We start from the raw sequence: 21,563 nt of genomic DNA on the forward strand, positions 1-21,563 counted from the left end.
TACTATTTTTTTTCACGTACTGCATCAAACTATCGCAAAAATTGGGCTCTTGACACGTGTAAACCAAATCCAGAACTGAGCAGGTGGTAGCCGTGGTACACAGTTTTATCCCACCGGGCGATGTGAATATACACACTCGCTGTCAGTGAGCGTGTGTAAAACTAATCAATCGTGACCGTTCATGAAGATCATTGCAATGCGCTACACTATCCGACCAGCGCGCGTGGGTTTTGGGACCAGTCGCCCCCAACGCACGGCGAAAGCGACCAAAAGGAGATGAACGCAGTATCGACGAAACTTATGGGCCATTGAAAAAGAGACAGAAGAAGAGCTTATAGGATTGCCACTTTCGTAAATTAGAGAAGCTTTAGGCCCTTATACCTAACCCTCAAATATCCACTACTAATCACGGCCGCCTTGTTCTCAACCGAATAAACTCACTCCCCCACAGTTTCCCAGAAAGCAAAGGTACGGTGCAAACCCTAGAAAAATCTCTGTTTTGGTTTTCAATACTGCAATACTGCTATTTATGGGGGTATATTTCTATTGTTATACTTAGTTGTATGAATAGATAAATGGTGTATGCATAGGTTTTTTATGTGTGTCCGGCGGAGTCAATGGGGAAAGGGAGACCTAGGGCTGTGGAGAAGGGGGTGCTAGGGCATAATTGTAGTGTTCCATCTTTTGGTTCATTGAATATACCATCTGGGCCCGTGTATTACCCAACTCAGGATGAATTTAGAGACCCTTTGGAGTATATATATAAGATCAGGCCAGAGGCTGAGCCTTATGGGATTTGTAAGATAGTTCCACCAGAGAGTTGGAAGCCCCCGTTTGCATTGAATTGTGATTCATTTACCTTTCCCACAAAAACCCAAGCCATTCACCAGTTGCAGGCGCGGCCGGCTGCAAGTGATTCCAAGACATTTGAGTTGGAGTACAATAGGTTTTTAGAGGATCATAGCGGGAAAAAGTTGAGGAAGAAGGTGGTTTTCGAGGGGGAGGAGTTGGATTTGTGTAAATTGTTTAATGCAGCGAAGCGGTATGGTGGGTACAATAAGGTTGTGAAGGAGAAGAAATGGGGGGAGGTTTCGCGATTTGTGAGGTCAACTAGGAAGATTTCAGAGTGTGCGAAGCACGTATTGAGTCAGTTGTATCGAGAGCATTTATATGATTATGAAAAATATTACAATCGGTTGAATCAGAAGGCAGGTGGTGGTTATAAGAGAGCATTGCATGATGAGGGGATGAGTGAGCAGGAGGCTGAATCGTTGGGCTCGAAAAAAAGACGGAGGAATAATGGTGGTGATAAGGTAAAGGTTTGTAAGGTCAAGGAGGAGGAGCATGATCAGATTTGTGAACAATGCAGAAGTGGTTTGCATGGGGAAGTTATGCTTCTGTGTGATAGGTGTAATAAGGGGTGGCATATATACTGTCTTTCCCCACCTTTAAAGCAGGTTCCACCAGGGAATTGGTATTGCTTGGAGTGCTTGAATTCTGACAAGGATTGCTTTGGTTTTGTGCCTGGAAAACAATACACATTGGAAGCTTTTAGGCGTGTGGCTGATCGTGCTAAGAAGAGATGGTTTGGGTCAGGACCTGCTTCGCTGGTGCAAATCGAGAAAAAGTTCTGGGAAATTGTGGAGGGGATGGTGGGCGAGGTTGAAGTTATCTATGGCAGTGACTTAGATACTTCTATATATGGGAGTGGCTTTCCACGTGCAAATGACCAGAGACCACAAATAGTTGAAACTAAGCTTTGGGATGAATACTGTGATAGTCCGTGGAATATTAATAACTTGCCCAAGTTGAGTGGATCAATGCTTCAAGCTGTTCATCAAAACATTACTGGTGTTATGGTGCCCTGGCTGTATATTGGGATGCTATTCTCAGCTTTTTGTTGGCATTTTGAAGATCACTGTTTTTACTCGATGAATTATCTACACTGGTATGTATCTAATTGTACCTTATGCACTGTTCATCTATTTCAATTTCTTTTCATAATTATTTAACTATGGTTCATTTTCTTCACAGTTTCTGTTATATATTCTATTTGACTCTTGTAGACATCTAGAGTACTTGGCCACACCTATTGATATTAATAAATTTGAGAACTAGTTACCTGTTTTTGACCTTTTTTTTTGAGTAATCGAAAATTATATGGATAAAAGCAGAAGGCATAGCCCAAGTACACAGGATGTATATAAGATAAATGCTTAATTCGGAATAGAAAAAAGATGCTAGGAAATCATGAAAACTTAGTCCATTAAAGTCTAGCAATTGCCCAAAGGATCAGAGTGTCGAAGAAGAAAGTTTAAGCTCATCCAATGTCTGCTCGCAGTCTTCAAAATTGCTATTGTTTCTTTCCCTCCAAATGCACCACAATATTTCTGTTTTTGACAATGAAAGGATTTATTCAGATGCAATTGGATAACACAGGAAGTTGCTCGTTAGTAGCATTAACTTTGGAAGGAAAAACTCACTACATAGAGCAAGATGATATGCGAACAAAATATTAGTGATTTAAAATTTCAACCAGAATAGATGTCTAAATTGGTTAAGATAGATTTGAAGCATTTACTGGACATTTTTTTTAAAGTTATACTCAATTGAAAAAAAAGCTAATTAAACAATGGTGATTCTTGTTGTCAAAAAAATTTGAAAGGATACTCTTGGGTTTAGTTTTTGATTTGTTGACTTATCAAAAGACACTTTTACCCAAGTTAAACAAAACAAATGGACCATTTCACATTGCCGGTTCCACTTAAATGGGGTATTGGGAGGTGTGTCATGGATTCAGGCTTGTCTTCCATCATTTTTACCTGAAGAATTTGCTTTCAAGACATGAATCCACGCGTGTGCTTGGCAGCCTGAGCCTTTTGCTTAATGTCTCCTGCAAATTAAGCAAAAGGATCAGATTAAATTTTTATTTTTATTTTATAAGTAGGAAGATATTTTGTTGATATTGAAGTAGGCATAGCCCAAGTACACAGGAAATATACATGAGATTACACCTAGTTGGGAACAAGACAGATTAAAAATTGTTGACTGATATTAGTTGGACCCTGGAATTTGTCTCATTGGTTCAGCTTTCAGATATTTTATGTTCGTCTCAGTTTGCTTTGAACTTAATTTGGCTTTGTGGAATTCGAGTGTACCATATTCTTTTTCATTTTGGCATTTCATCAAGTGTAATATGCAGTTCAAATCCACCTTCTTTGTGTCTGAAAAGATTGCTGCTGGTGTTGGCGTTCTTGGAGAAATCCAAGGCAGTTTAGAATTTGTGCATTCCGTTCCAATCAAATTTAGGATTCATGAATTTTGGTCTAATCAAGTTGGGAAAAAGCATCTATGCATCAGAGAGGCTGACTTACCATGCAGTTTGCATTTTTAACCCCTAGGGGTTGGCTCAAGTGGTAAAGGCCTTGGTCTTGGTGGTATGCTTCCTCCAGGTTTAAGGTTTGAATCCTCTTGAGTGCAAACAATTTATAGGGGCCATCAGATTGGGAGAACTTTCCCTTGAACTACCCGAGGTGCACTTGTGCGAAACTTCTTGTCGAGGGCCTATGCACTTCCTGGATTAGTCTGGACTTTGTTCTTGGACACCCGTTGTTAAAAAAAAAAAAAAAAAATCTTTGATTTCTTATCAAAAAGAGGTTGGATTTTTTTTCACACTTTTTTCTGAGTCATTAAATAGACATTTGTGTTACTGAGTAGATTATTCTATTATCAGTGTATATACATTTATTGAACAAATACAGAACACAAAATCTTTTGTGGTTTGGTTTGATTTCTGCCTCTTTTATTTAGTTTTACATGAGAGATGCTCACTTCTATTGCTGTCTTAGGGGAGAGCCAAAATGTTGGTACAGCGTTCCTGGTAGTGAAGCCAATGCTTTTGAGAAGGTAGTTCTTGGATTCCTTTGGAATAATTGTGTATGTATCTTGTTCGTTTCAAATTCATTTGCATCCCTCGGCTGGATATCCTTTCCGTCTCTTTTTTACAATACCTTTTTTGTCTAATCTTAATAAAAAAAATTTGTATTCAAGATAGTTTGTACTAAGCATGTTTGAAAAGAAATTGTGATATATATATATATATATATTAGTTCTTTTGGGATACTATAAAAAAATATATTAGTTCTTTTGGGACGTGTGATGCTGTGCTTGCAGAAGTAGGTTAATTCAATACCTTGATAATTATCTGGCATTGTCTCTATTATTCTGGTCAGCTCCAACTAGTGTTATATAATGTGTTGTCCAATCCATTTCTTCTTATCAAGAACTTTTCAAGAAAACTTGCTCGTGACCAACAATCCCACTTTCGTATAGGTCATGCGGAAGAGTCTTCCTGATCTTTTTGATGCACAACCAGATCTACTCTTCCAGCTTGTCACCATGTTGAATCCATCTGTCTTGCAAGAAAATGGAGTTCCTGTCTACAGCATACTGCAGGTTTGACGTGAAATCTTATTGTCTTTTGTTATTTTCTTCTGCCCCTCTTCCTTTGTTCTTAACAATTTGGTAAATAAGTTATAAAAAAACTGGTAAATTAGTTTAATGATTTGATGAATGTCTCATAATTTTGCAAAAGATTATTTATGGAAAATATACAATAGAATATTTAAATAGTTTTTAAGTGTAGTTGAATTTTAATTGGTGGGGGAAATGGTGAAGGGTCGCTTTTCAAACTTAGAAGAAATAAGAGAGTGTAGGGTCCTTGTACCTTTTTTTGCACTTTAAAAGTTGTGGGTACGAGTACAATTGAGTATACGGGAATAGGTTTCATGTCCAAATTGCTGTATCGACATTTACTTTTGTAGAGCATCTGCTTGTGATATTTTTTTAATGGTACTTTGCTTTAGGTGGCTATTGATGAATTTGTCTGTATCCTTGAAATTTTTTGATATGATTTTCTTGCTGCATGTCAGGAGCCTGGTAATTTTGTCATCACCTTCCCTAGATCATACCATGGAGGTTTCAATCTTGGTATGCTTCCGTTTTAGATTTACTAGCTAGTGCTGATTATTTGAAGAAATTATTCATTCATAATGAATCATTTGTTCCATATAAAAATTTGGCCCATTATTCGTTTCAGGTTTAAATTGTGCGGAGGCAGTCAATTTTGCTCCTGCTGACTGGCTGCCTTATGGTCGTATTGGAGCAGATCTGTATAAGCAGTATCGCAAAGCTGCTGTTTTGTCACATGAGGAACTTCTTTGTGTCGTAGCAGAGGTTACAAGTTTTTACCTGCAGCGTATTTTCTACTCAATTTTTGTCTCTAGAGTTGAATTTACCCGGTGCTGTTCTTTTTTCTTTTTCTTTTTTTCCCTCACCTGTTATCATATGTAACCACTGGTGGTGTATTTTTCTCTTTTTGCGCACTGCTTATTTTTTTGGATCATGGAGTTACTCCAGTAACCTGCCTGTTTTTTCTACTTGACTATTTTTTTGCTTTTAGCAGAATGATTGCAACAGTAGAGTAGCACCTTATCTGAAGAGAGAATTGCTTAAAATACATGCTAATGAGAAAAGTTGGAGAGAGCGACTGTGGAAAAATGGAATTATAAGATCATCTCCCATGTCGCCTCGGAAATGCCCTGAATATGTGGGTACTGAAGAGGTATCAGCATATTGCATACATACACATATTGGTGTACATTTTTTGCAGTTGTTTCAAGATACACGTAGTGGTGCTCAATATCTCCTGGTTGACCTTGTAGGATCCGACATGCATTATATGCAAGCAGTATCTCTATCTTTCTGCTGTTGTTTGCCGCTGTAGGCCATCTGCCTTTGTGTGTCTCGAGGTATGTGAAATTCTTAATTTCTTTCCTTAAAACGTTCTACGCCAATTGTAGTTAGACCTTGTAGGTTTAACTTGCCAATCAGAGAGTGAGGGAGATGCATTTTAAGCTATAGCTTATTGGTAAGACACTAGGACTCGTCTTATAATTGCTCCACTTGTCTAAGGTTGAGTTGGAGTGCTCACCAATTGATTGGAACATTTTTAACCTTAATTTTTTGGAACATGTTCATTTTGCTATTTTTTCAATTGTATCTTATATTTTAATAGGTTCTTGATTTTCAAGAACCTCTTATGTTTTTGGAACAGATAGTTTTGATCTTGTTCCTCATATATGCTTCTTGTAGCCATCTGTTTGGAGCCTTTTTTTAATCACTTTTTTTAATTGGGATTCCTATTATGTCGATTACAATTGACTGATTGTCTCTGCCTTATGCAGCACTGGGAACGCCTTTGTGAATGCAAATCTAGTAAACTGCGTCTTCTTTATCGTCATACACTTGTCGAATTGTATGGCCTTGTGCTTACAGTTGATAAACATTGTTGTGAAGAGACTACACAAAGTAGGAATATGCGAAGGCAAATATCAAGTTCCAGTGAACAAAATGCTTTGACAAAAAAGGTTTAGTTTTTGACATTTGACTAGATTATCATGAATTTCATTTGCTATCCTTCTGGTTAGTTTTCTTAATTACACTGTTTATAACGCATGCTACTCTAGTGCTTTTTTTCTCACTGTGCATTTGGTTCTGGATCATCGATAGAACGAGTCTTTGTTTTTTTCCTTTGATTATTTCCATTTATTTCCTCATATAAATAGTGTGATTTAATTAGATTGGCCCCGTTTGGATTGAGAAGTGATCTCAACTCATCTCATCTCATCATTACAACTTTTCCAAATCTCCACACAAAATATAATAAACAATTCAATTTTTTCAAATCCCAAAACAATAATAATATTAAAAAATAATATTCTAACAATATGTTATTCAACTCATCTAAAACCATCTCATCTCTCAATCCAAACGGGGCCATAATATGGAAAATTTCCAATATACCTCTTTTCTTCTCGTATAAGTGGAATCTGTTTGTGATATGGATACTTGGTGTATGAGATGAGATGAGAAATCTGTGAATAGTAGTGAAATGTTTTGTGAATGGTAGTGAAATTGTTTGAGTTAAGATGTTTTATTGGGTTTTGGAAAATGTGAGAGAAAAAGTTGAATAAAATATTATAAAGTTAAAATATTATTAGAATGTAGTTTTTTCATTTATAAAAAAAAGAATATAGTTTTTTAATATTATTTTTATTTTGGGATTTGAAAATGTTGAATTGTTTTTTGTGCTTTATTTGGAAGTTTGGGAAAATTGTAATGATTAGATGAAAAAGTTGAAGATTTAAAATTGAAAAGTGTTTGTCTTTGAATGATGTTTGGGAAGGAAATGAGATGAGAAGTTTTGAGATGAGATGAAACTATCTCTATTCCCAAACTACCCCTTATACTTCCTAATGAATTTTGCAGCATTAAGAAGTATAAGATTGGTTGTTAGGTCTAAGGTTGAACCTTGGATGTAAACAATTTCTTGGGATCACATCCCGTCAGTGTAAAGCCGATGATTTACGTGATCCATGTGATGTGAGCGTGTTACATGGGTTTGGGCTTTAACTGAGTAAAAGATATATTGTGTTTGCACGGTCTCCAGAGGTCCCTCGTCATGTGATGTATACCATTAAGCATATCGGGATTCATGAGTAGGGATTATTATATAACTATTGTTCTTTGGGACGATGTTGGATGCAGGTGAAAGGTGGCCATGTTACTCTGGATCAGCTTGCAGCCCAATGGCTTTTGCGAGCATCAAAGATTTCTCAGAATTCATTTTCAAGTGAAGCCTATGTTGCTGTGTTGAAGGAAGCTGAACAGTTTCTTTGGGCTGGTTCTGAAATGGATTTTGTGAGCTTTTTTGTACTCATTTTATTGCTAAAAAAACTAGACTTTACAACAATAAGTTCTTAAGCAAAAAAATCTTTCTTTGGACAGGTCCGGGACACTGCAAAGAATCTGGTTGAAGCGCGGAAGTGGGCAGAAGGCATAAGAGATTGTCTATCTAAAGTTGAAAACTGGTCATGTCATTCTGGTGGTGATCTAGATAAAGTTCACTTTGAATATGTTAATGAGTTGCTGAGTTTCAATCCTGTTCCCTGTAATGAGCCTGGGCATCTCAAGTTGAAGGTTATTATGGTTTAATGAATGAATGTTGTTTCTGCTATGTGGTTGCCCCATGGCTGGGAACTGAACTCGTTTGCTTTCAGGAATATGCAGAAGAGGCAAGGCTGTTGGTTCAGGAAATTGATCACGCTCTATCAACATGCTCAAAAGTATTTCCATATGCAATAAACTATATTTTCATTAAATTTATATTATTTTTAACATTATGCTGGAAGTAATTGTCTTCTTGCAGCTTGTGGCACTAATTTTACTTTTTTACTATTGCTAATAGCACTAATCAGTTATACTGTAATGTTTTCCTTTTCTCCTTTCGATTTGACTGATATTTGTTACTGCAGATTTCCGAGTTGGAATTTTTTTACTCCAGAGCTTGTGGCCTACCAATATATGTGAAAGAGAGTGAGAAGTTATCCCTGAAAATTTCTTCAGTAAAGGTATATCCTGTTGACCCATGGAACCTACTTTGCGGTGAATTTTTTATGTTCCTAAATTTTCTGCTTTGATGAATTGGACTTTCCTGCAAGAAGATATAAGCTATAAACCATGTTCTGTTATACGGTAAAAGGCTTTTCTTCTCACTCTGTTTCTATTTTGCCACACAAAATTCATTGTAAGCGTTCTTTGAAAATGGATTCCCATGTGGCTAAAGCCATGATATGCTAAATAAAGTTACTGTCTTTTGGATTTATTTTCTCCCGTGGCTTAACTTTATGGCCATTTATTTTATTTCTAATCTGCTTTTCTTACTGAGACCCATTAGGTCTTGATAGAAAGCATAAGAAAATGCATCTCTGAGAAACATCCTGCAGCAATCGAGCTTGATATCCTTTACAAGTTAAAGTCAGAGGTGATTTGGATTTCTATATTTTTGCAATCATGATATCTTGTTTTGGTCAATTTTAATGGCTATTTCTATATGTATCAAACTTTTAATTAGTTGAATTCAATGTTCAACAGATTTTGGACCTTCAAGTTCAAGTCCCAGAGATAGGAATGCTTTTGGATCTATTAAGGCAAGCTGAGTTATGTCGTGATCAGTGTGGCGAGATGTTGAAAGGTCCTATTAATCTAAAGGTTAGCTTTGTGAGTTTTCTGTTTTCACTCGTGGTGGTTTTAAGGCCTCATATGGATAGCTCAACCCATCTCATCCTATCCCATCTCATCTCATTTCCTTCCCAAACATTACTCAAACAAACATTTTTCATCTAATTATTACCTAATCATTATAATTTTCCCAAACTTCCAAACAAAACACAAAAAACAATTCAGCATTTTCAAATCTAAAAAAAAAAAATATTAAAAAAAAATATTATAACAATATTATAATTTATAATATTTTTGTTCAACTTTTTATCTTCCATTTTCCAAAACCCAATAAAACATCTTAACTCAAACCATTTAACTACTATTTACAGACCATTTCACTACTATTCACATATTTCTCATCCCTCTATCTATTGTATATCATCTTGTGTACTTGGGCTTTGCCTATCCTTATTAATAATATCGTTTACTTATAAAAAGAAAATTTCTCATCTCATCTCAACATCCAAACGAGGCCTTTGTTTATCAAAGTCAAGGCATACATCTTTAACAAAATATTTTTTGCAGAATCTCGAATTGCTTCTTCAAGAGTTGAATGGTTGTACTGTTAACATACCAGAGCTGAAGCTTTTGACACAATACCACATTGATGCTGTTTCGTGGATCTCCCGTTTTAATGATGTTTGCTTGAACATTAATGAACGGGAGGATCATCACAATGTAGTTGATGAGTTAAGTAGCATTCTCAAAGATGGGGCGTCTTTAAGAATCCAAGGTTTGCTTGTTGACATATGCAATTTTTCTTTTTATTATTTTTTGATATTGGATACTTTTGGACATCCTTATTATAGTCATCATTCCTGTTGTTGTACATTGTTCTAATGGTAGGTTTGTGTTGAACAGTTGATGAATTGCCTCTAGTCGAGGTTGAGTTAAAGAAGGCCCGTTGCAGGGAAAGGGCTCTTAAGGTAGTTTGATGCTGTTAAAGCTTTTGCCTGTTTGATCGTTTGTGTGTGTTTCAAGATTATGTTTGCTAATTGATTTTGGTAGACTAGGTTGCTTTAGTGCTTGTTCTTCTTGGATTTCTTTTAGAAATTCACTGGTGAACTTTAGTCATTTATTTGATATTGATAACAGGCATGCTGTACAAAAATGCCTCTGGACTTCATTCAGCAACTGATGGTGGAGGCTGCAGTGTATGTTTCTTGCCTCAATTCTGCTTACAGACATATGCTAAAGGTTTTTCGATAAGCTTCTCCTTTGAACCTTCAATTTTTATTTTCAGGATTCAGATTGAGAAAGAGAGATTATTTGTTGATATGAATGGAGTACTTGCTGCTGCCATGCATTGGGAGGAAAGAGCGAAAGATATTCTTGCCCATGCAGCTCTAATGCGTGAATTTGAAGATGTCATGATGTATTGGGGATGCTTTGCTTGTTCCTTTTTTGACTTTTTTAACTTTTATGGCTTGTTTTGCTTTCCAGTAACAACAGTATACTTTGAACTTCTTTAGGGCTTCGGAAGAAATATATGCAATTCTACCTTCTCTTAATGATGTCAAAGATGCAGTATTAATAGCCAAGTCCTGGTTAAAGAAGTCAGAGCCCTTTTTAATGGTTGCTACGTCTGCTGCTTCTGCCTCAAGTTCTTTGTTTGAAGTTGAGGCCTTGAAGGTTCTTGCTCTCTCCTATACATGGCTGCCTTGCTTGAAATTGGACCATTTGTATGATAATATGCTTCATATTTCTCAGGAGTTGGTTTCTCAGTCAAAGCTTTTGAAGATTTCTTTGGAAGAAAGCAGGGTGCTAGAAACGGTTTTGAAGAATTGCAAGGAGTGGGGGCACGATGCACGTTCTGTTCTGCAAGATGCTATGTGCATATTCGATTTGAGTGATATAGGCGATGGAATGGGCAAATGCCTTATTTTGAAAATAGAATCTGTAGTTTCTAAAATTGAATCTGTCTTAAAAAGTGGATCATCTCTTCATTTTGAATTTTGTGAGATTCCTGAACTTCAAGGTGCACATTCTACCCTGCAATGGTGCAAGAAGGTGCTTTCTTTCTGCTCTGGTGCTCCTGCTTTTGAGGTGATATTTCTTAAACTAATTAACATGGCCATATAGCACACTGATGATTTTTAATCATGCATGTGCTTGTTATCTTTTCTCTTAACCTCGATGGGTACAACGAAGCATGTGCTTATTTTCATATGTACCTTATTTTTGTTGTAGCTGAGTGATCGGGAAAGTTTAGCAAGTTTATCAAAACTAATGTCATTTATTTATTACTTCAAGCAGTAATAATGAAGCAAGTCTTACTTATAAAAAAAATAATGAAGAAATTCTAAATACATGTTTGCACTGTGAGGCTAATAGGTTTGCTTTAGTATGGCCACCTTCCTGGTTTTCTTAATCAAGCATTGGCTTTTAATGCATAAATGTACTTGATTTTCCATTTCTTTTGCACATTGATAAGGTTTTCTTGAGATAGAATAGTTGGGACTTGATCACCCTTTTTTTTTGGTTTGTTATAAGCTGTTCTTGTTTGTCTGCAATAACTAAAGCATGCATTTTTTTTTTAAATCCCAATTGTATTGGGAGTTAGGCTTAGTCAAATTGTACAAAATATCTCTTCTTTACTGTTTTACTGAGTGGTGCATTTTGATGAAGGGTTTTCTTCACATTTTATGCTTTAGGATGTTGAGAGCTTGATGAAGGTTTCAGAGCAACTTCCCCATAAATGTGCCTCTGGTCCCTTGTGTAGTTCGTTGATCGATGGGGTTAAATGGCTAAAGAAAGCCTTAAAGGCCATTGCTGCGCCACAAAATTTCAAAAGATGCAAGCTGAGTGATGCTGAAGAAGTTCTTGCGGACTCTCAGGTATATTTTTTTGTTCATTGTGTTACCACCTCTTTATATCATTTGAAGTCAATTTTTTATGTAGATCTTACTTGTAAGATTTCTATTCTCAGCATGTTAAAGTCTCCTTTCCGGTGATGGTTGGTCAACTTCAAAATTCTATTCAGAAACACAAGTGAGTGAATTGATTGTCTCATCCAATTATCTTTTTTTGTTGTTTCTACCTTTTTCTACCTGAAATTTATCACTCGGGTTTTCAGCAGAAATATTCACACGTATACACGCAGTGTAAATTTCAAGATTTTTTCCATATATATATATAATGTGTGGGTGTGTGTGTGTATAAAGCCTTTTCATCTATTTGATAAGTGTATATAAAGCCTTTTTCATATATGTTAATATATTCTTTCATAATTTTTTTATGCTGTAAAAGGTTCAAGTGTTAGCGAAACCACTACTGTAATACCCCAAATCGTGTATAGGAAGATGGTGAATGGTATCCCACATTGTTTGGGAGGGAGAAGTTTGAGCCCTTTATAATGATTATAAGGGACTCTAATTATAACTTTGACTAGTCTTTTCTGAGTATAGACCTAGATGTGGTTTGGGCTTTCCTCCGACATTTGTGTTTTTAATAAAATCTTTAATTACTTATAAAAAAATTCTTTAATATTGATGATACAACACCCATCCCCTCAATACGTATGTAGCATGTAGCTTTCTCAATTTATAAAGCTTGGGGAATATATCTAATATGTTTCTTTTAATTATTTGTTACTTTTGTGGTACTTGATATGCTTATCACATTTTAACTGTGAATGTAGGCTGTGGCAAGAACAGGTGCTTCAGTTTTTCAATCGTAAGTCTGAGGATCGATCTTGGTGTTTAATATTAGAGCTCAAGGTATGCTGGGTTTATGCATGTATTTGGAAAATATTATGAATCTGTATTAAAGACCAACTTGTGTACTTGGCAAATATTATGTGATCATCTGCAGGAGCTTGGAAATTCTGTTGCTTTCAGTTGCACCGAACTTGATTTGGTCTTATCTAAAGTTGAAAAGATTGAGAAGTGGATGAAACGCTGCATGTTTGTTGTAGGGACTTCAATTGGAGATGAGAAATCTCTGCTTGATGCTTTATGGAAGGTTTTAATCTTTATATGTTATTCTTTTTCTTATTCAATTATAAGGGTTTGGTGAAAATTTTGATTGTTTGGTTACACGTCTGTTTGATATATTTCCAATTTTTTTTTTATTGCTCAGATTAAAAAGGATCTAGATAGATCTTTGTACATATATGAAACATCACGTGCCTGCAAAGCAAGAAATTTATGTATCTGCTGCTCCAGTGATGCCGAGGATCTGGTGCTTCTTACTTGTTCAATATGCAAGGACTGGTAAGGTATTTGCTGCTTGGTCAATGTTTCACTTATTTAGCATGTTTATCATGGTCAAGACACCCTGATCAATAACCTATTTGCTGCAAAGTAGGTGATTTCAATTTTCATTCTCAAATTTGTCCACTAATAACTTGAGCTATTTTTTTGGCAATTTTGTGTTACAAGACTCGACATTTTCCAGTACTCTTTTTATCTTGGTCTAGAGTCATTCCTGTCTTTTTTTGCTTGGCAACTGAATAATGTGATAAGGATTGGTGTTTAATTGTTGTTCCATTTATCTTAACCTTTTCCGCCTGCTTTAGTTTTTATGTTCTCTTATTATGATGTTTTGGGTATATTTTATATGAACAGCTATCATCTGCGGTGCCTAGGACCAATGGCAACAGATTCAAATCTTGCAGAAGTGTATAGATGCCCCTATTGCCAATTTTTGCAGGGTGGATCAATTTGTCAAAATAAAGGCGGCCTTCTGGTATGCATTTATTTCTTTGAAGTGTCTTTGTTAAGAAGCTCTTATAGTCCATCTCATATCTTGTGTGTGGTACAGAAATTTGGAGGGAAGCGTCCTGAATTACAAATGCTCGTTGAACTTCTACATGATGCTGAAGATTTCTTTGTATGGTAATAAGCTGCAACATTGATGTACCTCTGATGAGAACTCCTTATTTATATATTCTTTTTCTTTGTTTGTTTTATTTCCTTGAGTAAACAATTGGCAAAAACCCCTAGGGGTTGGCTCAAGTGGTAAAAGCCTTGGGCTTGGGGGTATGCTCCCCCCAAGTCTAAAGTTCAAATCCCCTTGGTTGCAAACAATCTCTAGGAGCCATTGGACGGGGGATTTTTCCCTTGAATTTCTTGAGGTGCACTTGTGGGAAACTCTTTGTTGAGGTCCTGTGTACCCCTGGGATTAGTTAGGATGTTGTTCCCGGACACCCGGTGGCAATAAAAAAAATATTTGGCAAAACTATGGCTTATATTTTATTGTTTTTTTTTTCTTGATTAAATGCTGAGCATGCATGGTAGAAATTTTCTCTACTCCCTCGATGTGAAATTAAACCTATCACTATTTCTATTTTCCTGCCCCAAATTATGTAGAGATTAACAGTGTTGGAGCTTAAGATTCCTGGCAGTGGTAGTAAAATAGCAAAAAAATTATCAGGAGGTTTCAGATGCAAGATGCTTTCTGTTTAAACTGACTCAGCTCTAGCTTCTTTGATTAAAGACTTCAGAGAATTACAGAGGGCTTGAAAGCTTGGGTTGTGTAAATTTAGGACGGTGAGTCTGTGAATGATGTTCTTGTAGTCGATCAAACTGCCAGCATGGTAGTTTCTCCTGCCATACAGGTCATGAATTTTATAACTTTCAGGGTACTGCAAAACTGAGAAGGTTTATTAGCAATCAAGAACTAGCTTGAGAATATACCCTGTAAAGTTGGGTGTCTTCATCTCCAACTGATAAATATATCAATCAAGGTTGGCTTGGCTGGTTCATCTTATATTGCGCTTTTTATTTGTTTTTTGGGTCTCTGTTTCTTGTTTGACTCATGGATTGGCTGGATATGTTGTATTTTCTTCAGTTTGGAGAGAGAGGAAAAAAAAAAGTAGTTGAAGTCATTTTACCTCAAGCTGATTGGGTTGCACTTGTGTAATTGTGATGGGATTTTGTTTTTTTTATAAGTTCAAATTTTGACTGGTAATGTTTACAGGATTGAGGAAAGGGATGCATTGAAGCAACTTGTGGATCAAGCCCTGGCATGCAGATCTTGCTTGACAGAATTAGTTGATTTTGCTTTGGCTTCTTGTGATAAAGATCTCAGCATTGTCTCTGAAAAACTAACTATTGCCATGAAGGTACTTGTTGAGACTGGACCACTTACCGTTATAGTGTGCTGTGGAAGCATGTGGTTGTAGTGTTGGACTCCATTATTGACTCTCTCTCTCTCTGTGAATTTGGTATATTTCCTTAGTGGGTATTGATTTTAACTTTTTCTTGCTAGATATATTGATGATTAGCATAAAATGCATATAGCTGCAGTTCTGACAATATGATCATTTTCTGAGAAAACTGGTATTATTGCCACAAATTTGTGTATTCTTCCTGATTGGAAGTAGCTTTGTACAGGCCATTGAAGTTGCGGGTCTCTATGATCAGCTGGGTAATCGCAACCTTGATCTAGCATTAGCAAGATTCTCATGGAGCTTTAAAGTCAACATACTATTACAGAGTTTGCATAAGCCCACAATCCAACAGATTCAGCAGCATTTGAAAGAGGCATGTTTTATGGATCATTGATGATTATTATTTTTTTTGATAATTAATAAAGTTTATTGATCTTCAAAACTAGGCATAGCCCGAGTACAAAGGTGGTAGACAGGTGAGAAATGCCTAATTACAGCCTACAAACGAAAAAAGACGCATACAACTCACTAAAATTACCCCCATCTAATACAATAGTCTTAGCCCAAAGTAACACAGCTTGGAAAAATGAGTCTCTAATCCCCTCCAATGAATGTTCACTATTTTCAAAACATCTTCCATTCCGCTCATTCCATATACACCACATAAGACATAAGGGCACGATCTTCCAAACATTCACTACTTGACGGTTTCCCCGTGTTTCGCTCCAACAAGCCAATAGGTCCACCACCTTTTTGGGCATCACCCAAGCAATGTCCAGCCTTAAGAAGACTTCATCCCATAGAGCTTTTGCCACATCGCAATGGAGAAGAAGTCGTCTGTTGATTCGCTATTCCTTTTGCCCATGAAGTACCAATCTATTATGAAGAAACCACGCTTCCTCAGCTTGTCTATGGTCAAAATTTTACCATGAGAGGCCAGCCAATCGAAGAAAGCAACTTTCAGGGGCACTTTGCTCTTCCAAATGCGCTTCCAAGGGAAATTCTGAGAAGAGTGGGTAGACATAGCCTTTTATAAAGAATGAACCGAAAATTTCTTGTTCCCGGGATGTGTCCACAACAGTTTGTCCTCCACACCATGTTCCAAATTCGGTATGTACAAGGTGCTGTAGAAATCAGAAATGTCTCCCACTTCCCAATCTTGAACTGCTCTGGTAAATATGACATTCCACTGCAGCATTCGAAGAGTCCATGTAATCAGCAATAGAGGCTTCCTTCTGCAAAGCAATTCTGAAAAGAGAAGGAAAAGCCTCCTTTAAGGCAGCATCACCACACCAAACATCAACCTAGAATCTAACTCGCCCTGCCACAAATCTAAAATTACGAATGAAATCCGCCCAACCCTTCCTAATAAATTTCCATACACCCGCACCATACGATCCTTGCCCTTCATTAAAAATCCAGCCTCCCCAAGTACTTCCAAATTTGGCATCAACCACGGTCCTCCATAAAGCCTCGCTTTCATGATGGTACCGCTACAACCATTTCCCAAGTAAGGCCTTATTGAAAATACTCAGCTTTCTAATCCCCAGGCCTCCACAAGGTAGGGAGTGCAAATCTTGTCCCATTTAATCAAATGGAATTTTTTCTTGTCCCCCGATCTGCCCCACAAGAAAGCACGGAAAATTCTTTCTATCCTATTAGCCACACCAGCTTGGATAGGGAATAATGAAAGGAAGTACGTAAGTAGGTTAGATAACGTGCTCTTAATAAGAGTGATTCTTCCCCTTTTAGATAAATACATTCTTTTTCAACCCGCCAATCTATTCTCAATTTTTTCAATCATGCCATCCCATATTACTTTGGATTTATGAGGTGCCCCCAAAGGAAGACCGAGGTCTTCATAGGCAAAGAAGATACCTTACAACCCAAAATTTCAGCCAAGTCTGCAATATGATTTACCAAGCCAACCGGAACTAGTTCCGATTTGGACAAATTCACCTCAAGGCCGGAAGTAGCTTCAAAACAAAGCAAGAGAGCTCTCAATGAACGGTTTGATTAGGATCCAGCTTTCAAAAAATTAAAGTATTGTCAGCTAAAAGAAGATGAGATACATTGACGCTCCCATAAGAAGTACCACCCACTGAAAATCCAGATAAAAAGACCCATCCCTGGCTGCCTTTATCATTCTACTCAGTACATCCATGACTAAGACAGAGAAGAGGAGATAAAGGATCTCATTGTCTCAATCCACGAGAGCTGTTGAAAAAACCCTCAAGAGAGCCATTAACCAACACTGAGAATCTAGCGGTTGTGATGCAATACTTCATCCAATTGCGCCACCTCTCCCCAAAGTCAAATTTGCCAAAAACATAAACCAAGAAGTCCCAATTAACATGATCAAAGGCCTTTTCCATATCTAGTTTGTAAAGGATACTTGCGTGTCAGATCTAATTCTACTGTGCAAACATTTGTTTGCTATTACTATTAGTACTGAATCCAAAATCTGCCTCCCCTTAACAAAAGCATTTTGAGGTTTCGAAATGATCTTGTCCATGACCGTGCTCGTACAGTTGGCGAGAACCTTGGATATGAAAAGGAACAAAGTTCTTTGGTAACTCTGAAATGAAAAGGAATGAAAAAGACATGGTAAAGCCATTCCATCGGTACCCAGTATGTATTAATGCCCATGTTCTTCCTACAAGTTTCTTGTTGTGTTGCGTCTCTGGTTCTATGGAGGAACAAGAAACTCTTGTTATAAAGGAAAGGAAAAGCAAATGAAACTTATAGAGCATGGAGTAGGAGGCCTGGCTAGCGCTGTAGTCATATAATTGATTTAGGTTTGTGAGGACTGGTTTTAAGCTTCATGAGGTGGTGCAGATCCAGTTTGCGCACAGGCAGTTTAGTATAGGCAGTCAATGGTAGCAAATCTTTAGTCACTCTTATTTCGTACATAGCTCTCAGTAATCCTTCAGCATTCCATCATGCGCTCTAGCTATTTCTACAAGATGTTATTGGTTTGATGTGGTATTACTTGGGGTTTTGGGCATTCTGTTTGTTAAACGGAATTACTTAGATGAGGATCTGAGAGAATGAAATTTGGTAAACATTTTTTTGCTAAGTAATAATTCATCCTCTATTAAAAGGCGGAAAAAAGGTGCAACTCAGTACATAAGAAACTTGGTAGAAGAAGATAAAGATAAAAATCCTCTATACAAAAGAAACACCTAGCTAGAAGAAGATACAGATACAAGACGAAATTTGGTAAACACTCTTTGTTGAGAGGACTGCTCTTTATTATTGGCTGTCAGACAAATAGTTGCCGTGTATTTGTCGGTTCTTTCCTTCCCTTCCATAAGGGGTGCTTACTATCCAATTTCATCTGTTCTATATTGGCCCTAGTCATATTTTAAGAGTTCACTCCAATTGATTACTCCTACCTTACTCAAAAGAACAAAAATGAACCTGAAGAGCAAGTGTATCTTCCTAAAAAATGTGCCTTGTCAGAAAAGGTTTATAATGCATCATAGATAATAAACTCAATTAATAACGTGTGGCAGGGTCTGGCTATGAACATTCCACCTGAAGATCAGTATAGGCAAAGACTGACCGAAGTGAAGTGCATTGGCTTACAGTGGGCAGAACATGCCAAGAAGGTCTAGAAATTGTTGATTCATCTCTCTCTCTCTCTCTCGTACACACATTCACTGGCTCTCTTATTTTATGCACAGGTTGCGGCAGATTCTGGGGATCTCAGCTTAGATAAAGTTTTCGAACTTATTGCGGAAGGTGAAAGTTTGCCTGTTTGTGTGGAGAAGGAGATTAAGGTAACGATTTCTTTTTTTATTTTATTTTATTATATATATATATATATATAAAAAATAGTTGTCCTGGATTTTTGTTGATGACCTACTGTTGGGTGGAGTGCAGTTACTAAGAGCTCGAAGTATGCTTTATTGCATTTGTCGAAAGCCTTATGATCAGAGAGCAATGATTGCTTGTGATGTCTGTGATGAGTGGTACCATTTTGATTGCATTAAATTACATTCCGCACCAAAGGTCTACATTTGTCCTGCATGTAAGCCTCAGAGAGGAGACTTGTCCGCATTACAATCGGTGGACCATGATAGGTAAGGTTTAAGTCACAATTCCTTCAATGAAAATTGCAACCACATCACCATATCTTGTATTTTTGCTGTTTGCTTGAGAATATTTTGGTCTTTGGGTGTCAGTCAATACACAAAATACAGAGATTATAACGCTGTTTGGCTTGGCTTCCAAAGAATCATTTCTTATCACATGTTATAAATTCTCTTCAAATGATTAGAGTTGAGGAAACGATGGGGGTGATTAAATCTTGCAGACGGTGTTTAATTATGTTCGTGGAGTAATCTGTTCCTTCTTAATGCCTTGACAGTTCAATCCGTGCCAAATTGGCTGTGCCTAAGACACCTTTTCCGGAAAAAACAGGTTCGATAAAGAAGTCGAGAAAAGCTGATTCTAGCCCAAGGCAAAAGATCCTTCCAATTACAGATCAAAACAACAGTTTGAGGATTGGGAATGAACATTTATGGTGGAGAACTCGGAAGCCTTTCAGAAGAGCATCTAAAAAACGTGCTGAGCTTAGTAGTCTTTGTCCATTTTTCCATATTCAAAAATAGAAAGGGACATTGATAGCTATCCATCATTCAATTCATTCAATTGATTCTTATGGTTTCAGCTGAATTATCTGTTTTCAGCCCCTTGAGAAATAATGAGGAAACTCTTTTATTTGTACGTGCAGATGAGCATGCGAAAATTTTGAGCAGACCCTACAATTTGATATTAAATCTCTCTCTCTCTGTCTCTCTCTCTCTCTCTCTCTCTGTCTCTCTCTCATCTCTCACATACACACACATGGGTCATCAGACTTCAGCTTTTTCAATGGACAAAGACCCAGTAAACATTGCTTACTCGATACCTTTTAAGACATGCAAATCTCTTGGAAACTATTGCTTTAAAGAGTTTTCTGACAGCCCAACGCACAATCGAAACAATAGAACTTCCAAACATCTTTGACCAAAATCTAAGACTAGAGTGTTTTGCTATGAACACCTCCAAACTTCCTTGCTGGATACCTGCACCCCACCCCACCCCTGTTCGCACAAATTCAAAGTTATTCCATGAACATAACCCCAATCTTAAATGGTGTGGTCATCTCAAATTTTCTCTCACAATTATTATTTTCTTCTTTCCCCTTTGCTATCATTAAATTGTCCATCACAATTCACGTAAGTGAATTACTCCGAGACGTAGTAAACTCACTGTAACAAGATTGTTGGAAACGGGTGACGAGGAGGAGCAGCAGCTTTGAGAAATTCCACTCTGTGGGGGATGGATGTCTTTGAAAATGGAGCCTCTTTCGTTGGATCAGGTGCTGCATGGTGGGGCACCGCGACACCCACTCAAACCGAGAAATAAGTTCTCGGAGTTCCAGATAGATGCCGGGTCTCTCTGTGTGTCTTACGAGGTCATTGCCAAAATCATCGGGTGGTTTACGATGCACTCACTCTATTATCGTACGTTGAGAATATATGAAATATCAACTTTATGTTTATGCTCATCTCAAAGTACATGATTCGATACACAGGTCCTTCAAAATTAAATTTTTCCCAGATTTCTTTGTTGGGGTTGCAGTGTACTGAAATTGATAAATAATTACTCAATATTGAAATAGGAATGAACTGAATTTGAAAAAGAGTAGTGTTAATATATTTACAATTTTATTTATTTTACTTATAAAATTCATTTTGTTAATTTTTTTTTTATATTTACAATAACTGACTTGGTTTTGATATATTACATGTAATTTGTTTTTTGTATAAAATTTTCGTATAGACTTGATGCTTAAAACTTAAAAAGAAGGAAAAGAAACTTTATACTTTGTGCTGCTAACCAGGTTTCTAGTATACCTTTTTTCCCCCCTAATCAAGCAAGCATTTACCAACGTATGAATTAATTGGAAGAGGACACATTTTCTGGTCATTTACATTATAAAATATAATTTATAAAAAATAAAATAAAAATAAAATAAAATTACCAAAGAATCAAATTATACAAGCCTACTAGGGTTGAAAATAGAAATGTTCTGTTTTTAGTACAAGCTAGCATTTAAAGCACAAATATGAATGGTTTTAATTAAGAATGCTAGGATTCTATAAAGAGGTCAGAAAGATAGACTAATCCGAGATGTAAGCATCGTAGAGCAGGCTGTAGTTCTTGACAGTGCCCATTACTAGCGTATATTAAACGTGGTGTATGCATGACAGCTTACTTCTTGTTGGAGACCTATCATTACATTAAGTGGAAATTCAGGACTTTTGGTAAA

General features: G+C 36.8%; 1 protein-coding gene across 2 annotated transcripts; it reads left to right on the forward strand.

Moving 5' to 3' along the window:
* The first annotated feature begins 421 nt into the window (after positions 1 to 421).
* Positions 422 to 20,025, forward strand: LOC108984403 (lysine-specific demethylase 5B-B). Of its 2 annotated transcripts, none has more exons than XM_018956345.2 (33): positions 422 to 1,948; positions 3,849 to 3,906; positions 4,333 to 4,455; positions 4,932 to 4,989; positions 5,099 to 5,235; positions 5,462 to 5,623; positions 5,724 to 5,810; positions 6,246 to 6,428; positions 7,609 to 7,761; positions 7,849 to 8,040; positions 8,121 to 8,186; positions 8,376 to 8,471; positions 8,798 to 8,884; positions 8,995 to 9,111; positions 9,649 to 9,856; positions 9,985 to 10,049; positions 10,219 to 10,277; positions 10,367 to 10,498; positions 10,596 to 10,755; positions 10,834 to 11,169; positions 11,778 to 11,960; positions 12,053 to 12,114; positions 12,764 to 12,842; positions 12,937 to 13,086; positions 13,204 to 13,337; positions 13,692 to 13,812; positions 13,888 to 13,961; positions 15,046 to 15,190; positions 15,462 to 15,611; positions 18,757 to 18,852; positions 18,928 to 19,023; positions 19,127 to 19,326; positions 19,614 to 20,025. In XM_018956345.2, the coding sequence occupies exons 1-33, from the start codon at positions 618 to 620 to the stop codon at positions 19,855 to 19,857; spliced, it is 5,544 nt and encodes a 1,847-aa protein (XP_018811890.2). In that variant the 5' UTR covers positions 422 to 617; the 3' UTR covers positions 19,858 to 20,025. The 2 variants fall into 2 exon arrangements, with proteins under 2 accessions (XP_018811890.2, XP_018811891.2); XM_018956346.2 differs by having other exon boundaries at positions 5,465 to 5,623.
* The last annotated feature ends 1,538 nt before the right edge of the window (positions 20,026 to 21,563 follow it).

This window comes from Juglans regia, chromosome 9 (assembly GCF_001411555.2).
Source record: "Juglans regia cultivar Chandler chromosome 9, Walnut 2.0, whole genome shotgun sequence".
NCBI classification, from domain to species: domain Eukaryota; kingdom Viridiplantae; phylum Streptophyta; class Magnoliopsida; order Fagales; family Juglandaceae; genus Juglans; species Juglans regia.

What these genes read in the sequence shown, in the direction of transcription:
- LOC108984403 (XM_018956345.2), top strand. Translation starts at nt 618, where the DNA reads ATGGGGAAAGGGAGACCTAGGGCTGTGGAGAAGGGGGTGCTAGGGCAT. An exon ending in TCGATGAATTATCTACACTG is followed by an intron (nt 1,949 to 3,848) that starts GTATGTATCTAA and finishes TTGCTGTCTTAG; the next exon opens with GGGAGAGCCAAAATGTTGGT. An exon ending in TGTTCAATATGCAAGGACTG is followed by an intron (nt 13,338 to 13,691) that starts GTAAGGTATTTG and finishes TTATATGAACAG; the next exon opens with CTATCATCTGCGGTGCCTAG.